Source organism: Trachinotus anak, unplaced genomic scaffold, assembly GCF_046630095.1.
Source record: "Trachinotus anak isolate AG129_WGS33_773 ecotype Australia unplaced genomic scaffold, CSIRO_AGI_Tana_v1 ptg000010l, whole genome shotgun sequence".
NCBI classification, from domain to species: domain Eukaryota; kingdom Metazoa; phylum Chordata; class Actinopteri; order Carangiformes; family Carangidae; genus Trachinotus; species Trachinotus anak.
In genome coordinates, this window is record NW_027273861.1 from 10,896,411 (window position 1) to 10,911,308 (window position 14,898).

The 14,898-nt window shown below is 41.6% G+C and overlaps 1 protein-coding gene across 1 annotated transcript in view; it reads left to right on the forward strand.

Annotated features, from left to right (window-relative positions):
• Positions 1-5,909: 5,909 nt before the first annotated feature.
• Positions 5,910-14,898, forward strand: part of fgf22 (fibroblast growth factor 22) — a 28,703-nt gene continuing 19,714 nt past the window's right edge. The window contains exon 1 of the mRNA XM_071487486.1: positions 5,910-7,168. Coding sequence (XP_071343587.1) covers positions 6,796-7,168 — 373 coding nt within the window. The 5' untranslated portion in view covers positions 5,910-6,795. The remainder of the gene's footprint in view (positions 7,169-14,898) is intronic.

The window sequence follows — 14,898 nt, forward strand, 5'->3', positions numbered from 1 at the left end:
TGCCTTCACTGGACTGCTGTGAGTCACATAGCTCTGACTGGGTTTCCCCATACATGCATTTTAAGGTGGACTCAATTACTCAGTTAAAATGTCAAAAGACGTGTCATACAACTATTTACAAGTACATCTTAATAGAATAATTTAAGAGAATCATGTATACTTCAGACTTTAATGATGTTGGGTCAACCTCGACATTCAGACACAGCTACCGTCGCGAAGGCAGCAACAGCACTCCTCGTTTTCATTTGGCGTGAGAAGAAATGCAAAGTCAGCAAAGATTTTAAAAGTGTTTTTTTTCCATCCTCGCCACCACCATCCTGTTATATGCGTGTTCTCTGTTATGTGCATCTCATAGATCAGATTAGCAGGGTACAGATGTTTAATCACTCCTGACAAGTCACATTTTTTCCATCAAACACTATCAGTCAGTTGAATCTCCGCTCGTTATCCTGTGAAGAACTGGGAGGCTGCATCTCTCAGAACTCTTTACAGCATCAGATAGACGACCCACTTATCATATTGCCACTGACAATAGACAATGGTCACAAAGCAGGATATGCAAAGGGCCATGTCCTCAGTGGGGCTTAGTTGTGGTGGTCTGGTCAGTTCCTTTAACCACGTCCGGATGTTTGTCAGCCAACCACAGCCAACAGCTAAAAGGTATCAGGCACACCTGTGTTGGGTCTGAACCAACAACACAGGCAGGTACAGGAGCACTGAATTTATAAATTGCTCAACTACCAAAATTATAAGAATGTCCTCCCTTTGAATAATATGTATCTATTCCCTAAGTGAGTGTTGTAACTCTTTGCACCTCAGCAGCGACAGTCAAGAGAAAGTAGATTGTTGTATCTGGAAACAGTTTAATCCAAAACAAGAAAAACAAATACCATTCCAGCACTGAATTGCAAATTGGCAGAATGTCAGAACACTTAAAAGCACTAGGCCAAGGGTGAGTCGCTAAAATACAACTACAAGACCAAGAGAGAAAAAGAGAGACATGGTCTTAGCAGGCAGGCAAAACAATTAATAATAGGGAGCTATTACTGAGGGATTGTCAGTGCTAGGAGGGAGGTCGGGTTTCAGACCCTTTTGAAGACTTTGATGGTACAAAACAGGCCTCATTATAGAGATATTATCTCTATTCATACACTTACAGAGCCGCTTGGATCCCTGCTGGGAAAGATTAGGTTCCTCCACTTGAGAACATCCTCTTTGGGTGCCTGGCTCACAGAGTGGTGTTCTCAGCTCAGGGCACACCCACACAGCTCAACTCAACTCAACTCAACTCAACTCAACTCAACTCAACTCAACTCAACTCAGCTCAACTCAACACTCAGGACATGACAACCCCGGCCAAACCATGCTCAACTAAACCTACGGAGGTAGATAAAGACACAAAATAGTTCATCTGTGGCAAACAAACATCAGGCATGTTGTGGTGGACGTCAGGCACTAAACTGAAGCAAGTCCGATCTATCAGATCTGTCTAGAAGCTGCATTTTGGAGGAAACAAAAACATGGATGAGTTTTTTCTAGATCTGGAAAGGGTAGTATAGATTTAATTTCAGCGATGTTTCTCAACTGAAGGAAACAAGACTGGACCAATTTATTAATGTGACATTAAAAATTCATATGTTGGTCAAGGTAAACACCTTTTTTTTAAGTTTGTTTCACATTTACTGCTAGAGGACTAATATTCTGTTGTACTTCCGAAGTGCTCTCAGGGTCGTTTGAATTGAAAGAAAAATATATCCGTGTATCTCTGCATAGCAGTGATAGAAAATGCACATAAAATGTCTAATTAAGTGGCCAAGAGGGAGCATGTACAGGGAGAAAAGAATAGGACCAAGGATTGAGCCTTGGGGTACACCGCAGGTCAGCCAAGCAGGGGAAGAGACAAAATGATCAATGGCCACAGAAAAACTCCTGTCTGACAAATAGGAGGCAAACCAATCAAGGGCAGTCCCTGTTACACCTACCCACTGCTGAAATCTAGTGAGGAGAATAGAGTGGTCAATAATATCGAAGTCTGCACTTAGGTCAAGAAGCAACAGAGCACAGCATTCTCCACCATCAGCGTGTATTAAAATATCATTAGAAACCATGAGCAGAGCAGTTTTAGTCCTATGCCACACACATGTTTACATACCATGTTTTCCAAAACTTTGGAGATAAACTGAAGTTTTGATATGGGTTGGTAATTATTGGGAAGCAACTGGCCAAAGCATGGCTTCTTCAAAAGTGACAGAATAATTGCATGCTTAAAATAGTCAGGCACATAAACAGTACTAAGAGAACAATTTACAATGGAAACTAAATGTGGTCTTAATGAAAAAAAAACAGCTTTAGACAGAGACGTTGGAACAATGTTAAGAGGACTGGATGAAGGGCACATATGGGAGAGGATGGATGTGAGTTATTCCAGTGAGATTGCACTAAACTGGCTTACATAGCTACTAAACTAAACTGTGTTAGGATTTAGCTGAAAACACAACTGTTCCTAAAGGCTCCCTGAACCTGTTTCAGATCTATGAAAGAGTGGATTTCACACTGACTTACAAATTGTACATGAGCAAACAATTGTAAACAGAGTTCGCTTAATTGGACATTTAGTAAATCCTTGAAATCATCTAAATTACTGTAGTTTTCAACATCAAAGATGCACACTATAAAAAACAGTGAAACATTGCACATTAAGACTTTTAACAATGAAATACATTATGCTTGAGTCTGCTCCGGCACTGAGCTCAGAGCCCAAACATTTGCTTCCAAGACACCACAAAGCAATCTGCTGCCACATCTGACGTTCACATGAGGCACAAGCTTTGCTGTTGACCCCAGGGGCCACTCTGATTTTTGAGGAGCTCTACAGCTCATAGAATGATTGTATGATTTTAATTATGAGGCATTCCAGCAAAGAAAAGACAACTGAAACTTCTTTCTTTTACTTTTTTCTCTCTCACTTTCCCTTTCTTTGACTTTGTTTTGTTTGTTTGCACGTGTCTTTAATTTTAATTTTATTTTGCAGAAGAAAAATAAAATCATGTATTCTTTGAGTAGACAAGGGCAGTATTTTCATTAAATCTATAATATTCAAATATTATAATACATAACATGTAAATGTACTGTAAGATATATTGGAGTTTAAAAAATGTACAGTATTATAAATAAATTGCTGTAGGATGATGATCTGTTGGATGGTTTCTCTGTATGACTATTAAATGAACAAAAAGTAGAACAAACTTTATTAAAACTTTTTCTACTGTATAGAGTTCTAATGCTCTGAGCATTATCAACATCATACTGGAAAAATAAATTGTTAAGGGGTTTGGGGAGTTTATAATTGACATATGGAATCTGTTGGGACTATTAGCTGTGATTAGCAAGCATGTACAACAAAACAATCTGCCTCAATCGGCAAAGAGAATGGAAGGGAGCAGCTCCTTGTAATGAAGGTATTTTTTGTAGAGTGAACTACTTCAAATTAATTTTTTTGTCAGACCAAAAACTATGTCTCAGTAACAAATTGATAAGTTTGCCAAGAGCTCCAAAGTTCATGATAATGCAACTCCATTGATGTAATTTTTGTGTGCAAATGGCATATTTTCATGAAAACCAATTTACAGCAGGTAGCTGTTATCCAAACTTCTTATACAACTTAGTTAAGAAATCTTATTTACTATTACAGAACAATAAATGCTGACAGAGCAATAAATCAAACACTGAGCCAAGCCTGCAAACACTCAGATGTCCTGAAAAGTTTTCTTTTTTTAACTTCATACAACAATAACAAAAAACTTATTAATAATACTCAGTCTCCCTGACAGAGATATTCTGTCTATTTCTTTTCTTTGTTTCCCAGTTTGACTTTGAAGGACAAAGACAAGAGGAGAGAAAATGTGAGTTAAGAGGTTTGGAAGAAGTGGATGAAGCCGGAGGAAGTGAACAGACACAACAGTGTGGTTTAATTCAGGGTAAAAGACTGTGATTTTTATGAAGGACCAATATGCATCTATGTTGAAAGTTTCTTTGATGACTGACAGGTAGACAGGAATGGCTTAGGGGGGGTCTGGGTTGGGGGATGGAGCCAGGAGTTTGGAGAAAAACTAGATCCTTTCGCACAGATTTTTTTGCGAGTATGAGGTTTAAAAAGGGGCTACGGCAAATCTCTGGGGGCAGTTAACAAGCAAAAGAGTGTAAAGTGACTGTCACCCTCTCTGAACACATACTCCTCAAACACACTTCCAGCCCTGGACAAGTGTGGCCTCAAGGTGGCAACCATAATTGAAACGGGGACTCTTTTAAAAAGGAGGTAATTGCCAACAGTAAGTGGACAGGCTTACTTAAGAACCCTTATGTCTTCTCTGGCTTTCTATCACCTCTTTAATCTCCTTCTTTTTTCATCTCTCCTTTTATCTTTCCATGAGCATCAGCATTGAGACACATAAGGTAACTGCTAGACTTCACCTCACATTTAAAATGAAAAACTAGAAGAAATAGTTATGTCATTATTTGAACCTGATTCTTTTTGCATTTCTTTTAGATAGTTATAAGGACAGTGCATTGTTTCATGCACTGTATGTATTTACTGCAATCCCCATCCTTGCACATATTCTTGATAAGATTTTTTTTTCATTGTTCAGCCAAATGTAATAAAAAAAAAAAAAATAAATAAATGAAGGAACTCTTCTTTTTGCTGTTGTGAGGTTATCTAGTGCACGTGTGGAACATGTCCGCGTATGAAGACCCCTTATTGTTGAGTATATAGAAGCGCATGCACATCCGTCCTCTGTGTCTATGAAATGTGAGCAAAGAGTTAGATTCAAATATCGATATCATGTCTGCATGATAAATGCACAGCTGGACACAGGGGAAACAGCTAGCTTAGCTACACACACACACACACACACACATATATATATATATATATTGTTTTTCTGTTTTTGTTTAAATAACTTTCTCAGAGCCAGGTTGGCTGTTTTTGCATGTTTAGTCCTAATGCTAAACTTGCTACAGGTATGAGTGTGGTATCAATCTTCTCATTTCACTCGTGGAAAAAATGTCAGTCAGACCGTTTAAAATGTTTTTGTTCGTCCTCTCCTTTACATTGTTGTTGAGAATAATATAAAACCATGGAATAAACCATCATCACTGTTAACTGGGCTGCTTGGACTGAGCTTTACTGCCTTGCCCTAAACAGGTTCATTACACAGCTTGTAAAAAACAGACAAGAGTGTGGGAAGTCACAAAAAAAGGTGTTCTTCATTTCCGTCCTGTTCTCCCAAATTAAACGGCAAAGATCAGAGAGGGTGTTTCATTGAAATATTAACACAGGTGATCAGAAAGTCTCTCAAGCTTCATCTGGACTAACTCCACCGACACTCCTGCAACCTGCTTGATGATTCAAACCAGCAGCCGTGAAAAGCAAAAGAAAAGCAAAAGGAAAGGCTCCCTTAATTTGCCCCATGTGGCCAGAGAGAAGAAAAGAGAGCGAAGGTGTCAAAAAACGGTCTCCTAGCTGGGTCACTGGACAGTAATGGAGCTGATTTGACTGAGTTACAAAATGCTTCACCGTTCACATCAAGGGGGAGACAGCAGAGGTTATGGGATAGGAAGGGGATATAAGTCTTTCCAGGTGTCTGTGGCTTTGAAAAGAGGATAATAAAACCCTCAGGTGAAGAGCAAATTACTTGTTTCTCACAAAATTAACTTTTCTGAGAAAGAATAGAGGAGGATGGCGTTTTTTGCAGGCTTTCTCATTTGTTTGAAATGGTTATGAATGAGTGCGGTGGCCCCCCCCCCCCCCCCCCCCCCCCCCCCCCCCCCCCCCACCCCCCCACTCCTTTCAACCCCCTAGATGCTGGCCCTGCCCAGGATAAAATGCAGGACAACTCAGCCGGTGCCTCCACAGAAGAGAGGACTGACTGACTGACTGCACACAGCAGAGCGTGAGGGCATTAGCTTACTGCTTCACTGCCCCATGCTAGCTGACACACACTCGCTGACTGCCACTCACTCTGACACATAGAGACACACTCTGACTGCCTCTCTCTCTCTTTCTGTCGCAAACACACACCGGCTCTCTCCCTCCCATACTCACTCACTCACTTACTCACTCCCTCTTTTTCTCTCTCCCTCACTCAGTATCTCACACACTCACGCACACACACACACACACACTCATAGAGTCAGTCACCAACCCTCATTCAACTCCCTCTCAGGTGCGGGCCAGCAGCTCAGACAGGCACCTTGTTCCTATCCAGCTGGAAAGAGCAGAGCATTGCGAGGTGCACACACACACACACATACTTAAACATACACTCGCAGAAACACGCACACTGATACACACACACACACACACACACACAAACAGACAAACAAATACTCTCACACAGAGACACACATACACATCCTCACACACCCCAGGACTTAATCTGTGGACCGGGAAAGAAGAAGGAGGACAACCTGAGAGACCAGGAGAGAGATCAAAGAGGAACTTTTAAAGGTGGATTCATAAAAATACAACACTTATGACAGGACCGGACAAACAAAATCAAAACCAGGACTGAAGATGACGACTGGAGAAACACGCTTGTTGCTGTAGGGAGGCCTGCTGTCAGCCCAAAGTGGAGATTGGTCATTGGTGACATCCAGAGGATCTGCTGTGAGTGCCATTTCCCTCCCTTCTCTTTTTAGGACTCCCACCCTCTTGTCATCCCTCCACTTGGACATCTCCTGATCATCAGCATGCCTACAGCTTGCACAAGGTGCACCTTGGGAGTCTGACCCACCATGTGCAGATGGACGCCGTCCGTAGCTCATCTCTGTCCTGAAACTGCCCTTGGCACCACCACTACTGCAGCCTCCACTGGGCGACCTCTTACTCTGCCTAGTGCAGCCTCCCTTTGCCTGGCATGCTTCACCCTGCTACTGGTCACCGCTGGCACTGCCACAGGGGCCTGTCCTCCTGGGGTAGGGCATGAAGCCCTTCAGGTGCTTGCAAGTGGCATCAATTGTTCATGGACATTGGAAAGGCACACTCGCAGTTACAATCACCTAGAGGGCGATGTCCGACTACGGCGGCTTTACTCTGCCAACAAGTTCTTCCTGTGCATTGACAAAACAGGCAAAGTGGATGGCACTCGGCGAAAAAACTACGCAGACAGTAAGTAGCTGGCACAGCCAGAATGTGTCTAACTTCATATATTTGTTGGTGTCAGAGAGCAGACAGGGTGCCCTGTGACGTTCTCACTTTTATTGTTATGGCTGAACTTTCTTATCTGTTCGCTTTTATAGCAGTTCATAGGGATATCCTAAGGTTATATCACTGCTGAGCTATTTGTGTTGTTGATGTTTAGAGCATGAGAGATACGTTGCTAGGTAAGAAGGGAATACACCAGTGTGGATTTAGGTTCCTCATGGGACAGCCGGCACTGAGCGTACAAGAAAGCTGACTTGAGGAAAGACATTGAGCATCAGTTGGCGATGCAAACTGGGCTTGGAAAAAAAGAAAAAGCTTGAGTTTCAGTGGGGATTAACTTGTCAAAACTGTGATGAAAGTGCATCAGTTGTAAGTAGCAGGTGAAATGGAAAGACATTCTTCCAACAAATGCAAGCATGGAACTGCATGTACAGTTCACAGTTTGATTCACTGTAAGTAATGAGACTGCAGTTTGAAATCAAATTTAAACTGAGAAAGGAGCTTTTTCTGTGGATGTGGTGAAATAGTGTATGTCTATGCATGTGTACATAGGTAGTAACTTCAATGGAAAGCAGTGAGTTGGCCTCTTAAAGGCAACCTGCGTTAACATTTGAACTTTCTTCACTTACAGCTGTTTGCCATCACATTCTTCAGGCAATAACGCACAAAGCTGTAAGTCCCTCTTTGAAACTGCTGCCAGTGTGGCTCTCTCTTACCTCTTAGCACCTGCTCAGACAGGACAACACTTCCCAACACGCCAGCTACCGTGTTAAGTATGCAACAGAGCAGACTCAGATAGGTCCACTTTATTCTATTGGTAAGCCTGTAGACTATACACCATCTGAGGTCCAGGGACACCTGAGAAGAGGTTGCTCATAGAGCAGCAGTGCCTCTTCGGTGCATCCATCAATGGGTGTCTTTTATGCTTGACCAGGTCAGATGAGTTGACTCTGGTCATGAGCTGACCTCCCTCCCCATTAGTCACTGGCTGACTGACTGACTGGATAGCCTTTAGAGACATTTATGCCTTTGACAGTAATATTTATGTATTTGGTCGTTAATGCTTTTTTATGCAAGTGGGTGAGTCAGATTTTTCCATACAGCTACTGGGGGCAGGAGCAGCTGCTGCGTCCAGCTAACAGGCCAGTCAGTCTGATGCCACTGTTTCAGCGAGCTCCAAGCTGCAGACTGGGTGACATTTGTTAACCTGTCGGGATTAGTCACCTGGCAGAATCTTTTAAAACCACACACACTGGTTGGAATTAAAACCGAGATGAATTATTACTGCGTTAAAACTGGTCCAGTGGGCTTATCCAAGTTGGGACATTATTCTCTCATATAAGTGGTAATATATGTCAGCTACCATAATAAAATATTGCTCTCAAACTTTGCTTGAATTCATCACTTGAGAAGTCACGCTGGAAGACTGGTAGCAATTTGGCAACATGAGGGAGTTTAAACTGAAACAAGTGTTCAAAGTCTCTGGAAAGCAGCAAAATTGATTTCTGGGCATAGTGAAACTTATGCCTTTTCTTGCCATATTCATGTCATTTGTGCTTAGGTGGTTGCAGTAGCTCTCTATGAAAAAGTGCAGTCCCCTTAAATGTAATGTCCTCATACACTTTAGCCATCATCCGCTCATTTCCTTTGGTGGAAAGAACGATTCTTTCTGTGCTCACACAGAGCGAGGGTGTGTACCTGCACCCAGAGCCGAGCGCAGTGCCAAACGAGGGGTCATGTAGGCTTTGCCTTAAATTTAATAAAATGGACCTTGTGGCGAGTCTGTGGTTGCGCCTCACAATAGAACAGATCTGGTTTAAGGCCATTTTGAGGTCTCGTTCTATTTCTGTGTGAGGCTACCGTTTCTTCCATCACATAAGGAGAATTTCAATCAGACTTAAAGCCTCCTGATGCAGACAATTTCTTGATACTGATATGATTTATAAATTGGAGTGGCAGGACAAGCAGGAAGTTGTACATATTTAATGACGAGAGCAGTGACACAGATACTAGACTTACTAGATCTTACACAGGAAAGAGGATGTAAGATTCTATCAATACTTTTGAAATATCTTTTTATATCTGATGTAAAATAGTAAAGTAGTATAATGTAAACATGCAGACTGTTTGAATGCTTGGAGCGCTCTCAAAAACACATACATACCCAGAGGAACAGACACAGACACAAAATGTTAGAGACAAAGTACTGTTTTGAATAGCGCTGCCCAGCACAGTTTAACAAGCTGTAGATCAGCTGAGGACTGTCCTCAGCCTGAATGCAGCTTCCACAAACGCTGCCCAGCAGTCTGGCCGACCCCTCCTCTGTCCTCTGTGTTGCCCTTACACTCTTGTCGACACAGCTATATTGCCCCGACAGTTTTGCCTGCTACACCCAGGCCCCAGGCCTCACCTCCACCCCGCTCAGTTTTTCCAGCCCCAACTCCCAACTCCCTCTCAGGTGCAAAAACAGTTCGAATTAGTCAACAGGCTCTCTGCTAATTGAGGTTGGAAAATATTGTATCAATCCCAGTGGAGCAGGGGCATGGAACAGCTGAGGGAAGAGGCAAGCGCGAGAAAGACTGACTTAGAGGGATGGAGGGTTTGAAGGATGAGAGAGCTGGACAGAGTTGGAGGGAGATAGAGAGAATATAAAACATACATGCCAAATAAGTACATTTTTGTCCACCAGCCTTGAATTTCAATTCATGAGTCATTAAGGTGCCCTACCAGATGTTATTAAAGGTCAAATAAGAGATTAAATGCTTTTCTTTGCAGAGTAACGTAATTCAAACCTATCAGTTGCAACAGAGAGGACAGATTTAATGTGTATCAGTTACATCTCCAAAGTGCTCTGAAAAAAATGTCCTGCCTTATCCAAGCAGGCACGCAGACATACACGCAGATCTTTCAGGTATCTGTTGCTGAGGTTTGTTATCAGAAATCAAACATGTTGTAAGCTCACTGGACTTTTACAGTAAAGCATTTGCTAATCAAACTAGAGAGATAGAAATCAGATATAAAGAGATAAAAGACCCAACTACTATCTGACTACAGCCTATGAAAGCACACTTTCTAAATATAGATTCACCTGTAATTACAGATCACTTGATCAGCAAAGTTACTAAAAATAACTTGTTAACCAAGCACAAGAAGAGACAAAGTACAGTCGTTTGAGGGACCAAGGGGGAGGGCCACGACATGTTTTTCTTTTGACCTATGGCAAAGCAGAAAATGATCGAGAGGAAAAACACAACCAAGTGTTTACAAAAGCTCCAGAGGCAGGTATGCATCATATCCTGTCCTGGGTCATCGGTCATAGCCTGCTAATTAGACCTCGCTACAGCACAACAGCTGCAGTGGGCACACCCAGAAAGCTTTTCATGATCAATTGTAACAGCAAATCATTCAACTGAGCAGAGTAGTGTGGAATAGAGTAGAACACAAGAAAAAAAAGCTTTATGTGCAGTCACTAAAGTCAAATTCAATTAATATATGTAGGGTAATTGTAATCTTATGGCTTTAAATGTTTTCTATATATTCCACTTTTCCTATTTTGTTTTGTAAATTCTTTGGCTTTTTTGGGATACCACACAGCATATATTTTCTTTTTTATATATCATTTTAAAGGGTGGAGAGTTAAATTCTGGGTGTGTGTGGCTGAAGGCATCAAACGCTTGTGCAGTCTCCAGGTAGTGACAGCCCATTCACCCTTAGGAAATAAGGTCACCTCACCACCCTGCTTTAATCGCAGAAGTCACCGCGGCCAGAGCAGCTCCATTCTGCCTCTGCAGCCATGCAACCCTCACAGCCAGGGCGTGTTGTGTTTACCAAATTTCCCTTGGTGTGCAATATCTTGCTGTTTGATGTGAGAATTTTCCGAGTTCATGGTGTATTTGACTTGGACAGGACCCATGGGAAGAAAATCTTCCACCCCACTGAAATATGTTGTGGAAATTATTCAAACTTGTTGTAGACAGGGGAAACTCACTCACCAAGGAGAGACTGAGTTGCATTTGAAAATGGGAAAGGACAGGACAAGTGCTGCAGACAGATGACTGCATCCACATGAAAGGTTTGACCAGTCTGACAGCATAGTCAGACTGGCTTGGATGAGAATGAACATTTGCACATACATTAGTAAAATGAAGACGATATGGACAATTTGTAACTTTTTAAAATCATTATATTTAATTTATGGGTATCAATTATTTTTTTACTTTTAATCAGAGATGTGAGATGGAACAGATTTACATTTCCTTGTAGATTCCTGGGCTGGGTTGTACCAGCTGATCGTAATTTTTTTGTGAGTCAAGTCTTAGTTCTTAGTAAGTTCTTAGTAACTGCTAACTAGTTTTCAATTAATGATTTACTGAATTAAGTGGCACCCTTAAGAATTAATGAATGTCTTAGCTTGTAAAGAATTTGTAGGGCAGTTCAATCAGAGGTAATAAACAGTGCTGACAGGAAGTGACCTGAGCATCACAAACTTTATCATAACTTCCAAAAATAACAGTTTTAAGTATTCACATGATATGTAACACTTCACCGGCAATCTTTAATAAATGCATATAATATTACTTTTATTATACATGCATGGGAAAATATGTAGTAGTATTCATTCAAGTTTAGGGGGGGTTATGCTAACCTAACCTACACTATTTGGTCATTTAGCTTAATGTTAATTAACAGTCTGTAATTTGAGGTACATTGTATAATTTTTGTGATTTGTGAAATTAACCGGCTTTTTGATCAAGCGTCAGTTTAGATATGTTGTCCACCATTCAGTTTTACCTTTGACTCAAAGCAGCTCATTTACTAGCAAGCTAATGTAAGAACTTTTTATGTAAAAACTAGTTTAAGTGATGGAACCCATTTAATAGATTAAATCTGCACTTAGTTAACTTTATGTTAACTTTATGCAGCTATAGGCTATGTTCCTATTTATGAAGAGCTGATGTAGTAGGGGGATCAGTGCAGCCACTTTTCAAGAATCTAAATGAAAACTTGCTCAACTAATGTACAAGTAGCTAAAGTAGGGTACTCACTTTTACAATGCTAAAACAGAGAAGTTATTTTCACAAGAGTCCTAGTGCATGCAAAGCACTATGGAGGGCAGAGTTAACACATGGACGCTTAACAAAATGTCAGAGCCCGTATTCTTAATCATCGGCTAATGTGTTATCTTGGTTGTAATTTAGTCACAATGGCTTTTACATGGCAAAGCAACAGACATTACAAAATGTCTGTGCTGCTCTGTCTGCCATTTTGAAGGTGTAAGAACGTTTATTCTGTCCTGGCCTTTCTACATCCAGATCATGACTCACCATCAATTTTGTTAGAGCTCAGACGGGTATGTAAGACTGGATCAACAGCACCAGGGCTGGAGCAGCTAAACAGGGAAGCACCTGGCCGAAGGAAGTGCTTTGGTGTTTTGAATCAGGAGAATACACATGTTAATGAGGCTAGGAGAGAGGCTGGGGCGTGCTCTGCTCAGTATTGAGGTGGAAATTAAAGGCTAGAGGAGTGCTGGAGCGTTTCCCGTTGCTCATTAGGCATTATGTAAGGTTTCCTCTGGGTCGTCTCAACCAAGAGGGGATTCGTGGACATTTTGGATGCCAACAAGAGGGTAAAATCCCACGAATCATGCATTAATCCCCCCCGCCCCCTCAAACACACACACACACTAAGGACAGTACATGGCCTCAGTCTGTGGGACACAAATGAAAATCGCCCCTTTGTCAGCTGCTCATGGTACTAAGGGACTGAAAGCTACATAAAAATCACTGGCACACGCATGCATGGTGAACATGCATGTTAAATCCCTCACATAAACGCACACACTATCACTGTCCTGGGAACATTGCAGGACAAGAGTGTCAGTGTCACCCTAATTAGCTGGGCATCGCTGGTTTCTGCCACCAGGGTTTGATATCATGAATGGGCTCTAGAAATGTAGCAATTAGTAGCTAACAACCTTTAGCAGTCTGGCTGTGGCTCCTCTCTGGGATTTACTGGGTTCATCAGCAGGTTTATAGAGTCTGACTTTGGCTCCAGCAGCCAATTCCTTTATAACATCCCACAGTTCTGGACATCCTGTGGGTGTGAAGGGAACACAAAGGAGAAGACTTCACGGTGCCAGTAACCAACTACTTGGATCTTAGAGCCATTGATAAAAGATGTTTGCACTGCGATTCTGAAAGACTTATAAAAAGTGGAGAATGAAAATGAACACAAGATTAAAATATATTGATTTTGAAATTCTTGGAAGAAATAGTGTTAACATAAAAAATGATTACAGAGTGTAATACAGCAAGATTGAGGTTTGACTTTTTAAATATTGTTTGGGCCAGAAAAAATAAACATTATACTTGCCTCTATTTTCCATCTGTTGCCATCCAAAAGCTACTCCCTCAATGATTTAGTTGCTTTATACGCCATTGTAATGAGCCACAATTAATTCCAGTAGGGTAAAGCAATATTGAACAGGGTCACAGCCAAACTGTAAGTTTTTAAAGTGGGGGTGAGGAGTTTGCCCTTTTGCTCATTGAGAACACATTAGTGCTGTTATTGCTGTGAGTGTTTTTTTTTTTGTTTTGTTTTTTTTTTTGTAAAAGGTGTAAAATGAGTATTAATTAGATCAGTTGGGAACAGTCGGCCAGCTAGTCTTACTCATGCAGCACCACATGTTTGAAATCATTCGCCAAAGGAAATACTCACCAAGGAGCCGCCGCCACTCACATCTCGGACCCTACAAATGCGTATACACACACACACACACACACATACACACATACACTGACATAATCAGACCATTGAGTCAGGGGAGACAGGTCTTGCCTCAACCTTCGATAGACCAAGACAGATTAATGGTTTTGTTTTGACCCCTCCAATAAAGCCTCTCACCTCCCTGCTCAAACTGAGCCAGACATCATGTCTTGGAAGGCGTTTAACCACTGGCCCAGGAATAAAGAAGCTGAAAGAGAACCCCTGCTGTAGACGGGGAAAAAAGAAACAACTTGGCATCCCTAAATACAGCTACGGCTCAGTGACTACAGCTACAGGAGTTAAAAGGTGTTCAAATTTAACCTAAAATCACAAAGAGCCTGGGACTAGGAAGCAATAATAGCAGGAATGTAATACACCTGTTGCCCAAAAGACGGATATCCCTCCCTGTAGGATCTGATCCAGATCATAAAGTAAGCAATAAAATGCAGTAAAATCAAGTGTCTCAATCTCTCTCGTTGGTGACATTCAGATAAATCTGGGGTTCTCCGCCCTTTTTTTCCCTGTGAAGTTATAATCAACAGGAGCTCATGGGAGCTCCCTGGACTTTCAATAGACTTTAATCTCTCTCTCACTCAGCCACAAACACCTCACACACACAAATAGAGTCAGAACCACAGCCTGCCCGTCACTCTGCATGACTAAACATTGACTTGCTGTCAGGCAATCAAGTCATAAAAATCCAGCCACTCCGGACTATGTGTAACACACTGGAGGTCTGTTAAATCATGACATCTCTGTGGAGAAAAGGTGCAGCATCATCTGTGGGAAAAAAAACATATCAAAAATAACTAAGTGGTAACACTGATCGGTGCAGCAAATAAGCTACGACACAGCGGAAAGCCTGAGATGACCCAACATCCCTCCTCATGTAAGCATGATGTCATGTGCAGTTTGTCTGTGCTTCTATT